The sequence below is a fragment of the Meles meles genome, chromosome 3 (assembly GCF_922984935.1).
Source record: "Meles meles chromosome 3, mMelMel3.1 paternal haplotype, whole genome shotgun sequence".
NCBI lineage: Eukaryota > Metazoa > Chordata > Mammalia > Carnivora > Mustelidae > Meles > Meles meles.
Window position 1 is genome coordinate 81,928,111 of NC_060068.1, and position 21,433 is coordinate 81,949,543.

Sequence of the window (21,433 nt, forward strand, 5' to 3'; positions counted from 1 at the left end):
CTCCCCTCATGTTCTCTTTCACTCATAAATAAATAAAATCTTAAAAACAAAAAACAACCACCACCTAGGTTCATTTTACCAGCCATATAGAATAGTTCTGGTTCCTCCAAATCCGCACAACACTTGGCATGGTCAGTGTTTTTAAAATTTTCGTCTTGGGGCGCCTGGGTGTCTCAGTTAAGTGACCAGCTCTTGGTTTCCACTCACATGATGGTGTCAGGGTCCTGGGATCTAGCCCTTTGATATTCATAGTGAAATGATTAAATAGCATTCAAGCTATTTATCATAACATCTCCTTGCATAGTTGCCATTTTTGTAATGAGAGCACCTGAAATCTGTCTCAATAAATTTCTAGTATTCTGCACAGTTTCCCCACCCCCACCCCACCTGGTGCTGGGTTTGTTTGTTTTTTTAAGATTTTTTTTTTTTTTTTATTTACTTGACAGAGAGAGATCATGAGTAGACAGAGAGGCAGACAGAGAGAGAGGAAGGGAAGCAGGCTCCCTGCTGAGCAGAGAGCCCGATGCGGGGCTCGATCCCAGGACCCCGAGATCATGACCCGAGCCGAAGGCAGCGGCTCAATCCACTGAGCCGTGTCGTTTGCTTCAGGTGTAGAGGATCAGCACAGTATTATTGAGTGTAGTCATCGTGCCCTACATTAGACCTGAAGATTTACTCATTCTATATAACTTTCATTCTTTTAATACTCTTAGGAGCAGAAATTTTAAATTTTGGTGAGGTTCACTTTATCAGTTTGTTCTTTTGTGAATTGTACCTTCGCTATCATATCTACATATGAATTTTTAAAGTTGAGAGTATCATTTCACTTAGAAGTGTTCAATTGGAATGGTTTCTTATTAGTTAAGAGTATAAGATACTATGCTCTCTTGCTTGCATCTTGTGAGTTCTAAGACTTTTCATTAATTCAAAGGTGAACTCTGAGTTAAAATTATAAAACATAATCGCTTCTCGGCCTTTTGGCTAAGATCAAGTGAAAATTATAAAACATAAACATAAGAGCCATTTAAAGTGTGCACTGGTCTCAGACCAATGTGTGACCAAAATGTGGATGTTTATTTAAAAGTTTTACATTACTTTTTTCAATTCTACCATTTATTGTTAGGTATTTTTTTAAATTTTAGGTCTTTCAAAATGTAAAGTAGTTCTTGCTGTAATTTGGTCCCGCTTTAAGCTGTCAGGGTGTTACTGTTAAAGTATTATTCCTCCTACCACTTTGTTCACTGGGTGCAGTATAGCAAATAGATTTCAGGAAACAGAATCCAGAAAAAAAGATATGAAAGTACATATGCTGCCACAAACTTATTTGCTTATGGAGTGTGGAATGGAAATTTTTGTGTGTTGGCCACCAAGAGGGAAATTATAATCCAAAAGTCTGCTCTTACTTGCTGGGTTTTAAACATCTTCTAGTGTTAAGTTTTGATGAAGAGTTAATTGTCATTAGAAAGACTTTCAGTGAGTAACTTTTTTTTTTTTTTTCCAGTATTTCCACATGTAACACCACGAGGAATCAATGGCATAGACTTTAAAGGGGAGGCGATAACTTTTAAAGCAACTACTGCAGGAATCCTTGCTACACTTTCTCATTGTATTGAACTAATGGTAAAACGTGAGGACAGCTGGCAAAAGAGACTAGATAAGGTAAATCTTGTTTTTCTTCCTCTTAAAAAATTGTCTGATTTTATTTCAGTCAACAGATTGAACATTTAAATTAACTTCTTAGGGAAAAATCTATTGGGATTGATAGAAGTAACAGGAGGTACTAATTCTTTGAAACTTTGTAGGCATCTTAAATTTATTTTCCTAGTGAGATTTACCAGTTATGTATTCAGTTACTATACAATACAAATTTGTGATAGGATTTTAATGCAGAAATTTATGTGTTAGTAATAGTAATGCCTTGGAATAGAAATGATGAACCACTTAACATTACCTAGCTTTATTGTGAAATATATGAAGCTACATTTAAGTTGTATGAACTGAAACACCAATTTATAAAGTTAAACATTAACTTACTGCATTTGTAGCCATATATGCTTTCCAGGGTCATTGTGCTGTTATTTAACATATGTTTGTTCATGGAACATTTGCCTCACGTTCACCTGCTTCCACCTTTGTTTAAATTTCAGCACTGAGGGGCGCCTGGGTGGCTCAGTGGGTTAAAGCCTCTGCCTTCGGCTCAGGTCATGATCCCAGGGTCCTGGGATCGAGCCCCACATTGGGCTGTCTGCTCAGCGGGGAGCCTGCTTCCTCCTCTCTCTCTCTGCCTGCCTCTCTGCCTACTTGAGATCTCTTTCTGTCAAATAAATAGATAAAATCTTAAAAAAAAAAAAAAATTTCAGCACTGATAGTAACATTACAATATGAATCTTTAGTTCCTAGTGTCATCTATGAGTCCGTAAATTTGTTTAGTAGGAAAACTTCTATTTAGAATTCAACATCAGGAAAATAATAAAATGTTAAAACGAAAACTTATCTTAGAAGATTTAGTTCTGGTCTGATGCCATCATTTTATAGAAGGAAGGAAGAGGCCCAGAGACTGGTCCAGAGATGCTAAGTAGCAGTTGAAAGGATTTAATTCTGTTTTTTGTTTTTTGTTTTTTGTTTTTTTTAAGATTTTATTTATTTGACAGACAGAGGTAACAAGTAGGCAGAGAGGCAGAGAGAGGGGAGGAAGCACGCTCCCTGCTGAGCAGAGAGCTCAATGTGGGGCTCGATCCCAGGACCCTGAGTCCATGACCCCAGGACCCTGAGTCCATGACCCGAGCCGAAGGCAGAGGCTCAACCCACTGAGCCACCCAGGCGACCCTTAATTCTGTTTTTTATTTCAGCTCTGAATACTAGGCCAGACATTAGTCAGAATCTTGTCAGTTATGAATGAGTCAGATTGCTTGTAGTATTTGAAGGTCTTATCAGTTTAAGCAGGAAACTAGGTAAAGCAATATTACCACTGATATATGGCAGGATGCCAAATGATTTGATTAGTACTGTGTATATAAGGAAGTCCCTCTGTGTAGAAGAAAAGAATTCTCAAGTGTAGGTGACAGTAAACTATATTGACAGGTAATACATACTCTTTAAAAACAAGCAGTGAAAATGTGTATTTAAGGTACAGATATTCCATTATTCTAGAGTCAAACTATTATATCTTCAGGGATTTCAACTCTCTACCAATGTGAATCAAATTGAATTTTTAGAAGATTTCATGTACACACAAAAAATTATGTGTTGAGAAAACAGGACAACCCCTTAACTCCTTTAGACCAGTAGTTCAAGAGAAGTGTTCAACATGTCCAGACTAGCTTATTTTGAACTTTCTGGTACCTTTTTCTTAAGGTTTCAGTCTCTCATCTTTTTATCCTTCACTAAGGAATCATAATCTTCATTCATAAATTCTAATCACACAACCTAAAAAATATTCATTAAAAATGAAACATGGCTTTCCCATCCTTTCAGCAATCAAGTTTCTTATTTGCAGTATTGGAAAGGGAGGTGGACTTTTGCTTATCTTCACTGTGTTCAGTCTTATCTATTCTTTTTCTTCATTGAGGAACACAAAAGGATCTGGGAAAAAGAATTTTGTTGCTTTTCTATGCAGCATGCAAGCAAAGAACAGCCACAAATGATGGCAATATTAATTGAAATTGAGAAACTACTGCATTTTATGGTTTTTTACAGGTCTAATGTCAAATCTTATTCACTCTAATTTTTTTCTCTAAGTTGAAATAGGATTCCAGCTACATTTTATATGAAATGAGAGTGTGGGTATGTTTGATATGCAGTGTGAGTTTGTATATGTGTGTGTATACATATATACATATATATATGTGTGTGTGTGTGTGATATACATACATATATATAATGTGTGTATATATACGGAACAGAGTATAAGGAATAGAAGGTTCTTGAATAGAGAGTGTGGTTTATCAACAAATGTCTTTTAAGTAATTTATATAATTGGGAAGGAAAGTACAATGATAATTTAATATGGTTTAAGTGAAATTTCTGTTTCATTCAAAAAATATTTATATGCTTGTAATGTGCTAAGCTCTAAGCTAGAAATGGGTAAACGGCAATAAACAGGAAATTGTCCTTCAAGGAGTTGAATCTAATGAGAACAATTTAGTGGGTAATAGGTGATATAATAACAGCTATTTGATAACAAAATTGTTTATATTAATTCCTAATGTCAGTTCCATTATGCTTCAGCTGAATAATAGAAAATTAATATCTAGTGATGATGATTTTTCTTGGTTACCATAATAATGATCCCTTCTATTATAGAAGTATACTTAAGTCATGTCCCAGAAGACCAAAAATTAGGAGATTGCACAATTTTAGTTATTAACAATGTTAACAAGAGAAAATCTATTCTTGAAGATATTTGCTTACTTTAATAGGCTTGCGTGTGTGGAGTTTCACATGCTTATTCATTTTCCCTTAAATCCTTTGAATATTATTGCTGTGCTGTACTTTTTTGTTGTGTTCAGTTTTGAAAGTTAAGATATAGCATAAATATGGTCAGGTGCCCAACTATAAGTGTACCACTTGATTTTTTGTGCACATGTATACACCCCTGTACCCACCACTTATATAAAGAATTTTTATAGCACCTGAAGGTTCTTGCATGCCTCCCTGGTCCTTACCTTACACCATCGCAAGATGTGACCATGTACACTCTTGTGTTTGACTCCCCCCGCCCCCCAGCATTAAACTTAACTTACTGCATTTGTAGCCATATATACTTTTCAGGGTCATTGTGCTGTTATTTAACATAACTATGAGATTCATTTGTGTCGTTACATTTACTGGTAGTTTATTCTTTTTTATTGTATTTCATTGTATGCCTTCAATTTGTTTGTCATTTTTTCCTGTTGATAGACACTTAAGTTTTTATATTTTGGCTATTGTGAATAAAGCTGCTGTAAGCATTCCTGTACCTAGCGTTTAGTGGATATAGGTACATACCTAGCAGTAGAATTGTTGGTTCTTAGGGTATATGCTAGCTACAGTGGATATTGGCAAACAGCTTTCCAAAGTGGTTATATCAGTTTACACTTCCGCCAGCAATAGATGAGAATTCATTTGCTCTTCACTCTTGGCAACACTTTGTATTGTCGGGATTTTGTGGGTATTTCTTTGTTTTGTTTTTCAAATTTTAGCCATTCTGGTGGGTCTACAGATCCGCTTTCTCTTGAGTATGAAGAAATTACCTTTTGGTTCTAATGAACTAATACACTAATTTGCATGAACTTTAGTTCTGATAGTTATTTGGAAGTAGTTAGCTTTGTGTGAATTCATGTGGACTTTAATTGAGCCCTTAAGTATTTGAGTTAAGGGAATAAAGGCATTAGGTTCCTTACAAGCTTTTCAGACTTAAGTTATCAGATTTGACTAGTGCAATCCATGGTTGTAGAAATAAGTTTGAGATTGGTGCCAGAGGCAACCTTTTTCTTTTAAGTATTGGCCTTGGGTCTTCTAACTGCTTAGAACTATAGATTTAAAGGAGAAGGTTCAAGTAGAAATCTAAGTTCTTTTTTCAGCCCTGAAATAGTTTTAACCAGCAATGGGAAAGTACCAGAAATTTATCTTTCTTAGAATATATTTTAACATTCATTGATTTCACTTGTTAATTGAGTTATTTTCTTCCTGGTATCCATTGCTTTTCTTTAAAACAAAACAGATACACCTTTTACTGAGGGGGGCGGGGAATACAAACACATGATTATCTTGTAAGCATGTCTGTGGTGTTATCTTTTTTCTTTTTTTCCCTTTTTCAAGTGTAGGTACTTTGGCAGTTACTTAATCCATCTAAATCCATAACCGACATATGAGGTAGCTCTTGCTGATTTAAATGGTAGCTTGTGTGTAATGTATAGCCCAGAGAAAAAGTGTTTTCTTGGACCGAATCAAGCTCATTTTTCACAGGAATAAAGTGGGGGGTTTTGTCATTGTTGTTTGGCCAAATTATAAAATTTCAGTGAAATGCAGAGAAAATCTCCTCCCTAAATGATAATTTTTTACTTGCTTCTTTTAAAAAAAAACAAAACAGGAAACTGAGAAAAGAAGAAGAATAGAGGAAGCATACAAAAATGCCATGACAGAACTGAAGAAAAAATCCCACTTTGGAGGGCCAGATTATGAGGTATGAAGTTATATTTTGATTTTAGAAGGAGGAAAATACAGGCCATATCCGTCACAAAAGTGATTAATTTTTAAATAATACTTTTACAACCTTTAAGTATTCTAGATATGTAGTATGTTCTTGAGTATTGAATTAAATGTATATTTCATAATATGTGTTAGGCTTACTACCTGAAATTAGTGTAGGCTTTTCACAGACTCATTTATTAGGCCTGTCTGCATTATAGGACAACTTTTTATCTTAACTGTGGAAGAAGATAATTTTTAATGTTATCTTCTAATTTTTTTTTTAATAAAAGCAAAGCAACTTATAGAGGAAAACGCTGAGCACTATACAGACAAAAGCGTTTTAGTGTGCGCTTTATAATATACTGTGAAGTCCTATCCACAGCAGAACTGGAACTGTCCTTGTTACCTTGTCTTTCTCACTTGAAAAGATCTGAAACTAACTTCTTTCCTCTTTTGTTTCTTTGTTAAGTGATTAATAAATTTTCCCTCTCCATGTACATATACACAGTATTATTTTATAAGCTGTTTTTCCACAGTATTTCTTTAGAGGGAAAAAGGTATAAGAAATATATTTGTTAATAGTCTCTGACATTGTTGATATTCCTGAAATGTACATTTTAAAAATGGAGTGATAAAGGGTATCATACGATAGAAGTAGAGTGTTAAAACAGTTATGGTTAGCGGTGCCTCAGTGGCTCAGTTAGTTGGGCATCTGCCTTTGACTTGAGTCATGATCCCAGGGTCCTGGGGTCCAGCCCCTCTTCTAGGTCCCTGCTAGGTCCCTGGAGTCTCCTTTTACCTCTACCCCTCCTCCCACTCAAGCGTGCTCTCTCTCTCTCTCTCTCTCTCTCTCAAAATAAATAAAATCTTAAAAAGAACATAGTTCTGGTTAGTTTATATTTTTAAAAAAATAGGAAAGAGAGGTGGCTCAGTTGGTTAAGTGAATGAAACTCTTGGTTTCAGATCAGGTCAGGATCTCATGGATCCCAAGATCAAAGCCCCAGGTTGGGGTCAGTACTCAGCAGGAATTCTGCTTGAAGATTCTCTCCCTCTATCACTCCCCTACTCTTTTGCACCCACTCTCTCTCAAATAAATGTCTAAATCTTAAAAAAAAAAAAAAATTTTCTTAGTGTTTTTATTTTTAAAGATTTTATTTATTTGACAGAGACACAGCGAGAGGGGGAACACAAACAGTGGGAGTGGGAGAGGGAAAAGCAGGCTTCGCACTGAGCAGGGAGTCTGATATGGGACTGGATCCCAGGACCCTGGGATCATGACCTGAGCCAAAGGCAGACGTTTAACTGACTGAGCCACCCAGGTGCCCTGGTTTTTATTTTAGAAAGGGGAAAAAAAAAGAGTTGCTATTGACTGAGTATGTTTTATATTGGAATTGATTTCCAGGTGTGGATATTCATAATGATGAGGTTTGAGCTGTAATACTTCAAAATTATTAAGCTGTCAATTATTCCTTTTAGAATGTGTAAAAATCATGTAATTAGATACCTTCAGGTTTTTAAAAACAAGGTTCCTGGATATAAGCTATTACAATTTTAATTCTGAGACTAAGCACATTGTTTTTGCTATTTTTGGTTTATTTTGGAGGATGAACTGTCAGCTTTTAAAAATTACCTAATTTTTTTCATAATATAAGTAAAACCAGATGTTCATGTAGGAAGATTACAGAAAATACAAAAAGCCTGTGTGTTTAACGACTGGTACCAGTTTATCTCCTGCCAGCCATATATAAGTGTAATTGTATGCTTGTTTGTCTTCACTTGTGTTCACAAGGGTTTGGGGGGGCAGGAGGGTGGAGAAAAGCAGGACATGGGGGAAAGCAGGACAGAAAAAGGAGTTGATGTGATTTTGGAATATAGGCAAAGTTCAGTGGGTGAGGTCTGGAGCCTGTGGAGATGTCTTTGGTACAAAATGGTAGTTTATTTAAAGCACAGGGGCAGGACCCTTGGGCAGAAAGAGCTGCTGCCCCAGGGTTGTGAGGGGTGGCTGATTATATAATATGGTGCTGGGGGAGGTTAGGAAAAATGGTGGTTTCAAAAGGATTTTCATGTCAAAGAAGATTCAAGGGATACTGGAGGCCTTGCCATTGTCAAGTTAAGGTTGTTTTCCTTTTAGCAAGGCATTAACATTAAGATAGTTGGGAGATTCCCGAAAGAATGGCACACATATCCCACCCAGGAGTGGGATGTGGGGGGAGGTTTCAGGGTGTTAGTTTGCATTTTGCCTTCTGTTCCCTCATCATTTCCCCCTAAGTTTTGACTCTTAAATCTTTAAGGTTGTTGAAGGTGGAAGGTCTCATCTTCTGTAAGGTCTTCCTGCTGACTAGGGTATAGAGATGTGTCTACATATGAGTCAGTATTGGTCAGTTGGAGAACATACAGGGGAGTTGCTTGGGGAGGCAGCTAAATCCAATGAGCTCAACATAGACAACCCTCCTTGAGTAGAAAGGGTTTGTTAGCTGGAAGTTATGGCAGTGAAGGAGTCTCGACACTAGGAAGGAAAACACCCTGACAGAAGTGTCAAAATAAGGTTATACTGGTCTGAATAAAAGACCTTTGATAGTTTTCCTCCAGTTTAGGAGTTTTAAGCAATCACTAAAGGAAAGAGATCATTTAAAGTGCCTATTTGAGGGGTGCCTGGGTGGCTCAGTGGGTTAAGCCTCTGCCTTCGGCTCAGGTCATGATCCCAGGGTCCTGGGATTGAGCCCTGCATTGGGCTCTCTGCTCGGCGGGGAGCCTGCTTCCTCCTCTCTCTCTCTCTCTGCCTGCCTCTCTGCCTACTTGTGATCTCTGTCTGTCAAATTAATAAAAATTAAATTAAAAAAAAAAAAAAGAAAAAGAAAGTGCCTATTTGAGAATTCATATCAGTTACAAACCCAGAAATATTTTTGTGGTAATCTAGAATATATACACAGCTCTGTTTTTATGATAGCACAAGTTTTGTAGAACTGCTTCATGCATTTGTATTACTTTAGTATTTAATAGAGAAATGCTATTTTGAGTATCATTTAAGTCTTTGCTATTTTGAGTGTCATTTAAGTCTTTGACCATGTGCTTAAGAGTTGCCATGTGCCACATAACCTCCAGTCTCAAAGAGGGAACAAAGATGGATGCTAGATGGTCATACCAGTGTTATACAAAACATGTCCACCACTTTTATATATATATATATTTAAAGATTTTATTTATTTATTTGACAGACAGAGATCACAAGTAGGCAGAGAGGCAGGCAGAGAGAGAGGGGGAAGCAGGCTCCCACTGAGCAGAGAGCCCAATGCAGGGCTGGATCCCAGGATCCCGAGATCAGGACCTGAGCAGAAAGCAGAGGCTTCAACCCACTGAGCCACCCAGATGCCACCATTGTTTTAAATTTGGAAGGTTAGTTGGGTTGGTAATTGTTTTAATAATGTGTTTGTGCCCCCAGGCAAAACCCAGAGTACAATGACCTATCAAGCCTGGGGGAGCCTATGGACAAGTTAGAGTCGCATAGCCATTGGGGCCCCGCCAGGAGCCAGTTATATACTTGGCCTCCTTAAAGTGCAGACCGGATTTCAAGGGCTACTCGGTTTTGGAGGGTCATCCTTTGAATTTGTGTAGTAATTTCAGTCCCATATTTGATTGGAGCGTTACAGCTTGACGGTAATCCCCTTTTCTTTAAATTGCTCCTTATGGCATATAGGACTAGGAAGTCACTATATCTGGAGTCACTATAAATATTAATTTTTAAGACTTCTGCCAGTTGCAAAGCATATTGGGAAGATGTATTTGCTGACAGGACTTTTGCATCAGCAGCCCAAGTTAAGACTGACAATAGCAAACCCAGCTTTTCTTACCCCTCTTTTCCATGAAGCTGCTGCCGTTGGTAAACCAACTGTCATCTGCATTTTTAATAGGGGCATCTTAAGTCTGGTAGACTAGACTAAACAAGATCAATAACCTCTGAACAGTTATGTTCTATACTATAGAAATACAATGGTCAGGTCCAGGCATAAGAAAAGTAGCTGGGTTTAAAGTTTGACAGGTTTTAAAGATATTTCAGGCATATCTATAAGCCTTGCCTGGTGTTTAATAAGTCAGCTTCCTATATATCCATTGGTGGGTTTTGGTCTCTAAGACACTCTGGACCTGATATGAGGTCATTACAGTCAGAGATTGTCCTGAAGTGAGCTTTAAGGTTCCTAGCAAAAGGACTATTGTATGCTTGGCTAAAGCCTTTGTTTGCAATTGTACCTCAATAGGGGTAGCTTCAAGGATAAATATGACTAAGGGATAATACTGTCAATACCTCTGTTTGAGGTAAAGCATTAATATCCTAATTACAGGGAATCATTGGCAAATGAGAGAAGACTTGTCAAGAGATAAGGGCATCCAATCATAAAGAAAGTGAGGCCATCCATAGTTAACCTGTGGAGTGGGGTGTTCTCTTGCTTTTAGGGAAGGATTTTGTCATCCCAGCCATACAGGACTGGTCAAGGTGCCGGTTGAGTTATATAATTGTTTTGGAATTGACCCTAAATAATTATATGCCCATGGGGTCCTGTTATTATCCCCACAGAATAATAAGCAATAAGATTATCTATACATGAGCTATTGTATAGAAACAGAGAAGCTATTTCTGTTTATCTCAGTTGTCTAGGTTAAGCAAACAACATCTAAGGACAATCAAAACTAATGGTACCTTATTGAAATATACTTTTTTCTCTCTAAAAATAACCCTCATTTCCTGAGGTAGCCAAATCAAGACTAATTCGTTTGCAAAACAAATCCAGTTTTGACAAACTTGGCCTAATTATTTGCATAAGCTCAGCAAGAACAGTGAGTGATCATATAGATCTTTTAGAAGCTGCTTTGCTGGGATTTTTTTTTTATTATTATTTTAAAGATTTTATTTATTTGACAGAGATCACAAGAAGACAAAGAGGCAGACAGACAGAGGGATAAGCAGGCTCCCTGCTGAGCGGAGAGCCTGATATGGGGCTTGATCCCAGGACCCTGGGACCATGACCTGAGCTGAAGGCAGGGGCCCAACCCACTGAGTCACCCAGGCACGCCCCTTTGCTGGAACTTTTATAAGGAATCTCTAGGTTGAACTTTTAGTAGCCTCCCCAGTCCAGAAGCCCAGCCAGGTACTTGCCATCAGACATTGCTTGCAATACCTATACATTTGAGTGAATTCCTCTTCACGAGGTACCCAAAGTATCCTGAGGCTCCTGCACCTGCCGGGAAGTGACATTTGTTACTCAGCTGGTGAGGCTGGTGGAAACTCTGTAAGCAAGGTACTAGGCCAACGTTTCCAAGGGGCTTTATAGCTCTAGGTTTATTCAGCCTTAAGTTCTTAAAGCTATTTGGTCATATCTGAGTCTATGCATGTCTCTCATGCATATGACATTCCAGTCAAAGCCTTGGTAAAATATCAAACATTTCCAGTTGTGTCCTGTTACGAGGAGAAGATTCGTATTGCACTTATGCAAATGATTGATTGCCATGGAAGAACAGATACTTAGACCTTTTGAATGAGAGGGTTCATGTAGAGAGAAAAATTAAATACTTTAATTTGCTTTATCATTATTTGTATATATCACTGATGTCTTAAGAGAAAGTTTCCTTAGTCTGGAAGAGCAGACATTAGAGAACCAGCAGTGTTTCAAAGGAGAGTCACAACACTATAATGTTTAGTTGATTCATCCCATGTTATTCTTGTTTAGTTTGAATGTAGCCTTAGTTCTACTTGAAGATGAAATATTTTGCAAGAGAATAACTGTAAATGACAAGACTAAAAAATGGACATGGTTAAACATCTAATGAGAGTTTACAATATAGCTGGCAATGAAATCCGGTTATTTCTCTGACACATAACACTTAAATAATTCAAATAGAGTAATGATGACCTTTTACCAGAAGGTAACCTACCAAACAAGCAGTGAAACTTTGTTCATGATTTAAGTCTTGCAGAAGTTTGTTAAAACCTTAGAAAGTTTTAAGGCACATACCTAAATAGGATTAAGGATGTTAAAGACCTGATAGGGGTGCCTGGGTGGCTCAGTGGGTTAAAGCGTCTGCCTTAGGCTCAGGTCATGATCCCAGGGTCTTGGGATCGAGCACCACATCGGGCTCTCTGCTCAGCATGGAGCCTGCTTCCTCCTCTCTCTCTGCCTGCCTTTCTGCCTACTTCTGATCTCTGTCAAATAAATAAATAAATAAATAAATAAATATTTTTTTTTTAAAAGGCCTGATAAATAAACTGGTTTTCTGAACAGACAAAAGAGAAAAAACTTTGTTGCCCCCGAGTTGTGAGGGGTGGCTGATTATATACTGTGGTGTTGGGGGAGGTTAGGAAAAGCAGTGGTTTCAAAAGGATTTTCATATGTCAAGAAAGATTCAAGGGATACTGGAGGCCTTGCCATTGTCAAGTTAAGGTTATTTTTCCCTCTAGCGAATCATTAACATTAAGATAGTTGGAAAATTCCTGGAAGAATGGCACACAAATCCCACCCAGGAGTGAGGGGAAGTTACAGGGCCTCAGTTTATGCTCTGCAGCTTGCCTTCTGTTCCATCATCAGAGGTACGTTGTGCTAATAACTACATTTGTTAACTAGTTTCAGATATATATTTTTTTAAGATTTAATTTTTTTGACAGAGACACGGCAACAGAGGTAACACAAGCAGGGGGAGCGGGAGGAAGGGAGAACAGGCTTCCCTTAGAGCAGGGAGCCCAGTGCAGGGCTGGATCTAGGACCCTGGGATCACAACCTGAGTCAAAGGCAGACGCTTAATGACTAAGCCACCCAGGTGCCCCTAGTTTCAGATTTTTTAAATTGTTTATTTATTGATATGATTTAGATAGACTCTCTTTAAAAAAAAAAAAAAAAAAGTCTACTGGTCATTTGTATTTCTTCTTCAGTGACTCACTTATCCATGTCCCTTAATATTTTTATTCAGTTTTGGGGTTTTTTTTCTCCTATTGATTTAGAAGATGTGGAAGATTAGCTTTTCATTTTTCAGGGTTTTTTTCCTTTTTTAGTTTTTTAAACTTTTGATTGTTGGTTTTATCATATAAAAGTTTTATGTTTTTTTTTTAAGATTTTATTTGTTTATTTGATAGAGATCACAGTAGGCAGAGAGGCAAGCGGGGGTGGGGGGGTGGGGGGGAGCAGGCTCCCTGCTGAGCAGAGAGCTCAGTGTGGGGCTGGATCCCAGGACCCTGGGATCATGACCTGAGCTGAGGCCAGAGGCTTTAACCCACTGAGCCACCCAGGTGTCCCTAAAAGTTTTATACTTTAATTAACCCCTCAGTTTTTTGATGTACTGATTTCTACATTTGGTATCATGCTTAAAAAAGCATTCCCTACTTTAAATAATTGTATTTACTGGGTTTTTAATTTTTTAATGGTCTCTTCTAAATATATTATAACAGTGCGTATGGGTTTTTTAAAATTATGGTATAATGTAAGAATCTGTATTTTATTTTAGTGGCATTTGTTGAATACATGATTGTTTTCCATCCATCTGAGATGTACTTCCCTCTTTCTCCTTTAATGAAGAAAATGGTTAAGGGTACCTCAGTTTTTTCTCACTGATCCCCAGTGGTATCAAGTTAAATGCCCTTTAGGGCCTTTAGGGCTTCTGTTTTTATGCTTTTTTGCCCCTCCTTCCTTTTGATATTTTGAGCCATCTGTATTTTCTTGTGTGAGTGCTATGGTTGCATGGTTTTTAGACACTCATTCAGATTATGACCTTATTTTGGGTCTTATCAAACATTTATGATGTTCTAATTATTGAACAAAAGTTAACTCTCTCTGTCATCTGTAGCTTTGGCAATTTTTAATCTTAAATTCATTACTTAAGATTTATTGTAAATGTAAGACACTGTACTAGGCATGGGGATATACAGGATCCTGCCTAAGGGCCCTGCCTATGTAATGGGAAAAAGGGCTAGTTACAGGCAGTTATGAAGCACTGTTAGCACTGAGAGGTTTTTGGATCAGGGATGATGGCCTCCTAGAGAAAAGGACATTTTAGGTAAAGCTGTAAGAATGAGTAGACTGAGTAGCTATTAACCAGGTGAGTAGATAGAGTGCTTGTAGGGGCTGAGAACAAGGAAAACATTTGGAAGCCAGAAGCAAAAAAACAAAAAAAAACAAAAAACAAAAACAAAAACCCCACACATTTTGCCTCAGGGGAACTGAAAGACCTTATCTTTGGAGGGTAGAGCTGATTGAGAGTAGGGAGTGGTGAGACTGGCTAGCAAGATATATAAGAATCCTTGCGGACGCTCAGGGAATGGATTTTAAGCAAGTGAAGTTCTCATATTTACGGTTTGGAAAAATCATTCTTGCTCCCTGCAGTGAGGAGAGTGGATTGAAGTTGACAGTTGTGAACTGGGGGCTTCCCAGACTTTTTTCAGTCTTGCACGTGAGAAATTAAAATTAAGATAGAGCAGTAGGAATGGACATGGGTAAACCTAGCTATTTAGAAAGTAAGATTAAAGGATGTGGTGATTGAACGAGGGAGGTGGGAGGAATCCAGGACAGGCCCTGCATTCTGCGTTAGATTGATGTAGAAGCAGGGGAAGAAACAGGTTTTAGACATGTTGCATGTGAACTGCAGCATTAACCTGAAGAGGTCTTAAGTATTATTGGATGCAAAGGTCTAACACTTAGGAGAGAGATGGATAGGCTGTGAATTTGGGAATCATCTCATGATGACCACATCCTTAGAAATGATTAAGTGCTGTGGGAGAGCAAGTGTGGAACCCTGAGGAACACGTACACTTAATTTAAGCTAGTCCAAAGAACAGGCTTGGATAGAGAAGAACTGGGAAATTAGGACTCCAAGGGAGGGGAGAGAACTCTTCAAAGAGAGTCATTTACATAAGAAATGCTGCTGAGGGGGCAAGTAGGATAAAGACCAGTCAATTTAGCCCTGAATAGCTATTTTGCTTGGTAAGCACAATGAGATAAAAGGGTTGTTGGGTTTTTTTTTTTTTTAAGTTGCTTTTTAACAAGGGAAATTTTTTTTGTTTTCTTTGATTAAGTGATTTTTTTTTCTTCCATGTGTTTGAATAGGAAGGTCCAAATAGTCTGATTAATGAAGAAGAGTTCTTTGATGCTGTTGAAGCTGCTCTTGACAGACAAGATAAAATAGAGGAACAGGTATATCTTTTATTAAAAATTCTAACACTAGGCATTCCTTGATGTATGTTATTTTGTATATATGGAATTTGAAAACTGTGAACCTAATAGAAATGAACTGTAAACCTAGAAAATGAATTGTATCTACACTGAGTCACAAATGTAGAAGAATCTTTGCATGTCAGTTCCTTCATTGATGAATGTTTAAGCAATAGAAAGGAGACCACTGACTGCTTAAGGGAATCATGCATAATTAGCATGAAACTAACTGGAAATATTCTGCCTATTCCCTTTGAAGTATCCAACTCTATTAAGAACAAGCATATATTTAATCTGAGTGAAACAGTCTATGGATTTCTCACAGGTACCAACCATATGAATTCACAAGGAAGATGACCAAGAATTTGTCTCCTTTATTGCTTTCACTACATTCATCTTCGATATCTTCCTCACCTTTAACTTTGCTCAGTATTTTATCATTATCAATTCACAACAGTTATACCCAGGTATTTCTGTGGACATTGAAGGAAAAGATTTCTTAAATCCTTCAACTCTCGTGTCAGGATTAATTTGATCCTTTGCCTCCTTTTAATTCTGCAACAATGCAGTTATCATATATTACCACTAGATGGTACTTAAGGGTGAAGAATTTTAGTTACTCTTACCAGGGCTTTAAGCATCTTGCAAATAAATTTGTAAGTGTATCAGTTATACTACAAGTGAACTTGCATAAAAAAGTTAGCTTTTTCATTCCTGTCATTGCTAAGGTATTCATGGCGATTATGCCCATTCACTGGTCTGTCTCCCTGAGGGTAAATCACCTCCAATAGTGACTTTTGCTTTTTGTGTTTTTCTTTCATTATTTTTTTCTAAATCAGTGATAAAAAGTTTTTGTTACATTAATTTATAAAGTTTATTAGTCCCTTTTTAGTGCCCCCCAAAAGATGGTATGAGGTGTTCAATAAGAATGGAAGCTTTCAGTTCCTAAACGAGCTCCATTTCTAGATCCCTAAGGTATTACCTGAAGGAGTATCTTTGTGTTTGGCTTGTTAAATGTTTTGTTTTGTTTTGTTTTTCTTCTGCTTCACGTTGGTGGTTTTTGTTTTGTTTTGTTTTGTTTTAATCTAAGTTGTGGTATTTTGGTGAGAGTAGGTCAATACAACTTCAATCTTAGTCTTAGACTAATGATGAATAATGATGTAGCTGTAAACTTACTGCTTAAATTCTCTGGGCCTTGGTTTTCTAAAATGTAAAACAAGGAGTTAACACAAGATGGTTCAGATCATCCTTTCTGGCTGTACAGTGCTACTCTACCAAATATGGTGGTTGAGTTGGAGTTTAAGAGGATCAATGAAAACTTTTGTAAACTTTGGAGAATAATATTCATGGGGCTCTTTGATTTCAGTCTGTTCCTGACGCTATGGTAGATATTCTGCAAAGTGGATCGTTAAACAGACCATGACCTTCCTTGCCTGATGGGCATGTTGATATTTCAAGGGTAATTACAGTGTGGTAATACTCTAGAATAGTGTCAGTAATCCATGAATTTAGCTCCACAGATTCAGATAATTTCCCTCATATGCAATAGATTTTGCACAGGACTCCCAACAGCACAGGCACTACTTAGGTATTCTTCAGAGACACATTTTGAGTTTATATTGGTCTACATTTTTTACCAACAAAAAGCAAAGAAATTTTCAGTGAAGTGGTGAGTGAGAATGAGATCTTAGCAGTTCTGTTCAGATAGTGTTGAATAGAAATGACTGCTTGTCTTCTGCATAGTTAGAAGATGAGCACACAAACAAAACAGTGCAACTTCTGGTACTTTCTATTTAGTAGATATTGGATAAGTGAGAAGAAACTGGTTCAGGAGGAGAACAGAGGTTAAGTGGCCACTGAAGAGGAGCGACACAGTGGGTTGAAGGCCAGATATCTTCATGGAAAGGAGCTAAAGCTATCAGTGCTGTGTTCTTTGTAACACAACTGAAGCAAACAGTGACAGTGGTTCAAATGGTAGGACCCTGCACAACCCTGCTGAAGTGGAATGATTAGAATAATTTGGACAGAGTTTGGGTATAAGAAATTACTTCAACAGTAGTGTTAGTGAAGATTTGTGGTAAATAATGCCATACTGGTATCAGAGAGTCTGGCAAAATCAGAGAGCCAGTCCCTAAACAAAGGTGGTATCTATGGAGTCTAAAAGAAGAGACTGAATTAGAGGTCATGGCAAGGCTTACACCTTCAGAGTATTTTTGTAATTCAAATATTTATAAGTACTAAAGTGTTCAGTAATTAAATGTTGGTAGTTTCAGATTATATTATCCATCCTTAAGCTGCAAAGTACACTTTAAAATCTTCCCACCTAACATTGTATGTTTTCTTAGTCACAGAGTGAAAAGGTCAGATTACACTGGCCTACATCCATGCCATCTGGAGATGCCTTTTCTTCTGTGGGGACTCATAGGTTTGTCCAAAAGGTAAGGTAATGTCAGAGATTACTGAAAATATATATTGTTCTTCATTGTTGATGGAACTATCTTGTTGTAAAAGTTATCCCTTTTCTTGAATTTAGGAATGAGATTTTTTGGGTATTGTATATTTTCTTCCATATACATCCTCCAAAGCAGTTAGAAATCTTCTTCTGAATATAACGTTCTTTCTTTTTTTGTTTAATGGGAAAGGGGGGATGGGCGGATAGGGAATTGCTAGTTCAAAATAGTTAACCAGAAGTGGAGCCAGTTAATGTTAAATCACTTTTTTCTTTGGGGTTAAGTGATATTATTTTGTATTATTGGAAGTACTGCATTCCTTTTAGAAAGATTTTGGAGCATAAACCATAATAGGTGCATGAAGTCAGCACTTGCTGCTGAGCTTGTTTCATATAGTGCTTTGTTCTTTCTTTCTTTATCTTGTGTTTGGAAGTTGGTACTGAATGCTCTGTTGTGCCTTTGTTCTGATTACTTGGTTTTTTCTTTGTCTGTCTCTGGTAGCCCTATAGTCGCTCTTCCTCCATGTCTTCCATTGATCTAGTCAGTGCCTCTGACGATGTTCACAGATTCAGCTCCCAGGTACTGTATGACTGTATAGAGTGGACTTGAGTCTGTCTGTGCTATATTTCAGCCTGCTTTCCCAATTCCTGGGTATCTTTTGGTTAGGCCACTGGTTTTGGTTTTGAATTTTTAAATAGTAACAATAAGCATTAAAAAGGCCGTATCTACTAAATAGTTCCTCTGTCAGGCTTGCATGTGCCCTTTGTATAGTCTGCTGTGAATAGCTTGGAATTTTGCCATATAGGAGGTACTCCTGAAAGATTTCAAATTGAATTGCAACAAGTAGAAGATACCTGGTTTTTAAATATCATGTAGTATCTCTTTCTTCAGACAGGATTCAGCAACTTTGATGAACATGGTTTACAGGATATGTTAGATTACAGCATAAAAGCATGTTTTAGCAGCCCCACTTGTAATTTACAGTATCTCGTGATTCAACAAGGAAGTATCTTTTTAAATATTTGTCTCATTACTCTTGTTATACTAAGTTCCATTTAACTGATTTTTGTTAGGCAAATTACCCTTGGATATTATAAATTAATATTCCTGTTCAGATGCATCATTACGTATTTAGGAATTTAAGACAGGAAGCTAGATGCTAGCAGTCTCTGTCCTCATAATAAAGGCAAATTATTACGAAGGAATGTTTTTTAGTATCAGCATTAGTTTTTAAAATTTTTCAATGCTTTTATCTTTGCCATTCAGCTTTGTATCTTTATGGTGATTGTATTTTATTGCATTACATCATGTTCCCTTACGATAAGAAGCTGAGTTCTCTAGTCAGAATGACTGAGTTTAAATCCTGCTTAGTTGCATGATCTTGGACAACGTTTCTACCTCTTCTGTGCTTCACTTCTGTGACTTAGCTAGGACTGTGATCTGACTAGAGCCTGGCATGTTGTAAATGCTAGATAAGTGAGCTTTTATTAGCTATTATATAGCTGTTTATTAGCTGTTTTTATAATAATAACAATTTCTTTGAACAATCAATTTTCTACACTATTTTTTCTCTATCAGAGTACAGTTGAATAATGCAGGGGTTGGGGCACCAACCCTCCCAGTCAAAAATCCACATAAAACTTTGATTCCCCCCAAATTTAACCAGTAATACTTAATACTAGCTTACAATAATATAAACAGTTGATTAAAATATATTTTATATGTTATATGTATCATATACTATATTCTTACAGTAAGGTAACTTAGAGAAAAGAAAATGTTATTAAGAAAATTATAAAGAAGAGAAAATACCTTTACAGTACTGCTCCATATTTATTGGAACAAATCCATGTGCAGGTGGACCTGCACAGTTCAAACTCGTGTTGTTTAAGGGTCAACTGTATTCCAGTAAATGTTTTTTAAAGTCATAATTTAGAACAGATTTCTTAGTTTACATATGAATAAAAATGAATAAAATTTACAGTTGTTTTTTAAGTATGCAGTAAGGATGAAAGTTAAGGTTAAGGCCCAAAATGTATTTTTTTTTTTTTTACTTTTGCTGCTTTTTTTCTCTTTGAACTTTTTTGAGAAAGAGATGTATCAGTTCTGCATCAGAAATCACCCAGAACCAAACTTATTCCAGTATTTCTTAATTTTGTTCATTTATGCAAGCTTTTTAAAATCATCGCATATTTGCAACAAATCAGTGACAAAACTAGATTAATACTGGGATACTTTAGTTTATTCTGCTATACTCCACCTTGCATTAAAATAATAAAGTAACAGAATAAAGCCCATGAGTACTGGTGACCATTTTCCCTCAAATTATAGGAATACACAGGCTATAAATGAAATGTAATGAGAGCAGTAAAAGAGTATAAGCCACAATAAATGCCTAAGAAATACGGGTTCAGAATGCAAACCTTGGACCCAAGCTATAGAGCTTTAAAAGAGCTGTAATTCTTCAAATATAGATGTGTGTCTATACAGGTGCCCAGATTTTTACAAGATTTTGCCAAATTGTAGCATACTTTTTAATATTTTGTGTAACTCAGGTATGTAAATTGAGAAAGATAATTCTGGTGAGATTTTTTTCTAATATGTGATGCTCATAATTCAGATTCTGTTTTTAGCCATTAATTATTGTACTGTTTTATATGGCAAAAGAGGCATATAAAAAATGGCATTGAGTTCTTTATTTATTGTTTTTGCTAAAACGTTTGTTGTCATTAGCAGACTTGGGCTCTAGCAGTTAATATCTTTTCCCCCTTTATGTCCATAGTGACACTTCACTATTGTGGTAATTATGTATTTAACCCTTCCTGTGTTTATTGTAAATAATACATTCTAATTTAGCAGAACTAGAAGGTGGAGTAAATAAAATCAGCCACATACTGATAAACACACACACTTTAGTAATTGTCTTTTTCTACCAAAGTAGGCAGTTTCATATATACTATTTTGTAACCAGCTTTTTCTTTCTTTCTTTCCTTTTTTTTTTTTTAATAATGAAGCCCATTTTCCCATTGGTATACATGGGTCTTCATCTCTTTGTCTGTTAATATGGATATACGTACAGGACTTAACTACTTACCTAATATGGAATATTTAGTTTATTTTCAGTTTATCTCCATTATAAATAAATATTATAAATAGTGCTGCAGGAACATACTGATATATATACCATCCATATGTGTGGTGTGTGTGTTTGTGTGTAATATATGTATGTATCTTTGTACACTTAACCAGTTATTTCCTTAGAATACATTCCTAGATGTGGAATTGTTAAGACAGAAGCCATACACACTTCTGAGGTCTTTTTTATTCTTAATGCCAAACTGTTCATTAAAAATTTGAGCTAAGCAGAGAGCCCAATGTGGGGCCCTATCCCAGGACACTGGGATCATGATCTGAGCCGAAGGCAGAGGCTTTAACCCACTGAGCCACCCAAGCGCCCAAAATACTCAGTTTTATTTGCTTATATAAAATGTGTAGGAGTAATTTGTGATAGTTAAAAGCATAGGTTTTATTTAAATTTCACTAAAAAGACTAGCTAGTAATTTAAAGGAAGACATTAAAAGGTGATTATTTGTAAATGTTTGCAGATATGAATATTTGCATTTTCCC

The 21,433-nt window shown here is 36.7% G+C and overlaps 1 protein-coding gene across 2 annotated transcripts in view; it reads left to right on the top strand.

Annotated features, from left to right (window-relative positions):
- The window catches only part of CERT1 (ceramide transporter 1), a 108,503-nt gene that overhangs the window by 68,904 nt on the left and 18,166 nt on the right, over window positions 1-21,433 (top strand). Inside the window, exons 7-11 of one of the 2 annotated variants that reach the window (XM_045999339.1) lie at window positions 1,502-1,659; window positions 6,071-6,163; window positions 15,252-15,338; window positions 17,702-17,794; window positions 18,308-18,385. In XM_045999339.1, the coding sequence (XP_045855295.1) occupies window positions 1,502-1,659; window positions 6,071-6,163; window positions 15,252-15,338; window positions 17,702-17,794; window positions 18,308-18,385 (509 nt within the window). The remainder of the gene's footprint in view (window positions 1-1,501; window positions 1,660-6,070; window positions 6,164-15,251; window positions 15,339-17,701; window positions 17,795-18,307; window positions 18,386-21,433) is intronic. The other variant, XM_045999338.1, reaches the window with a different exon arrangement.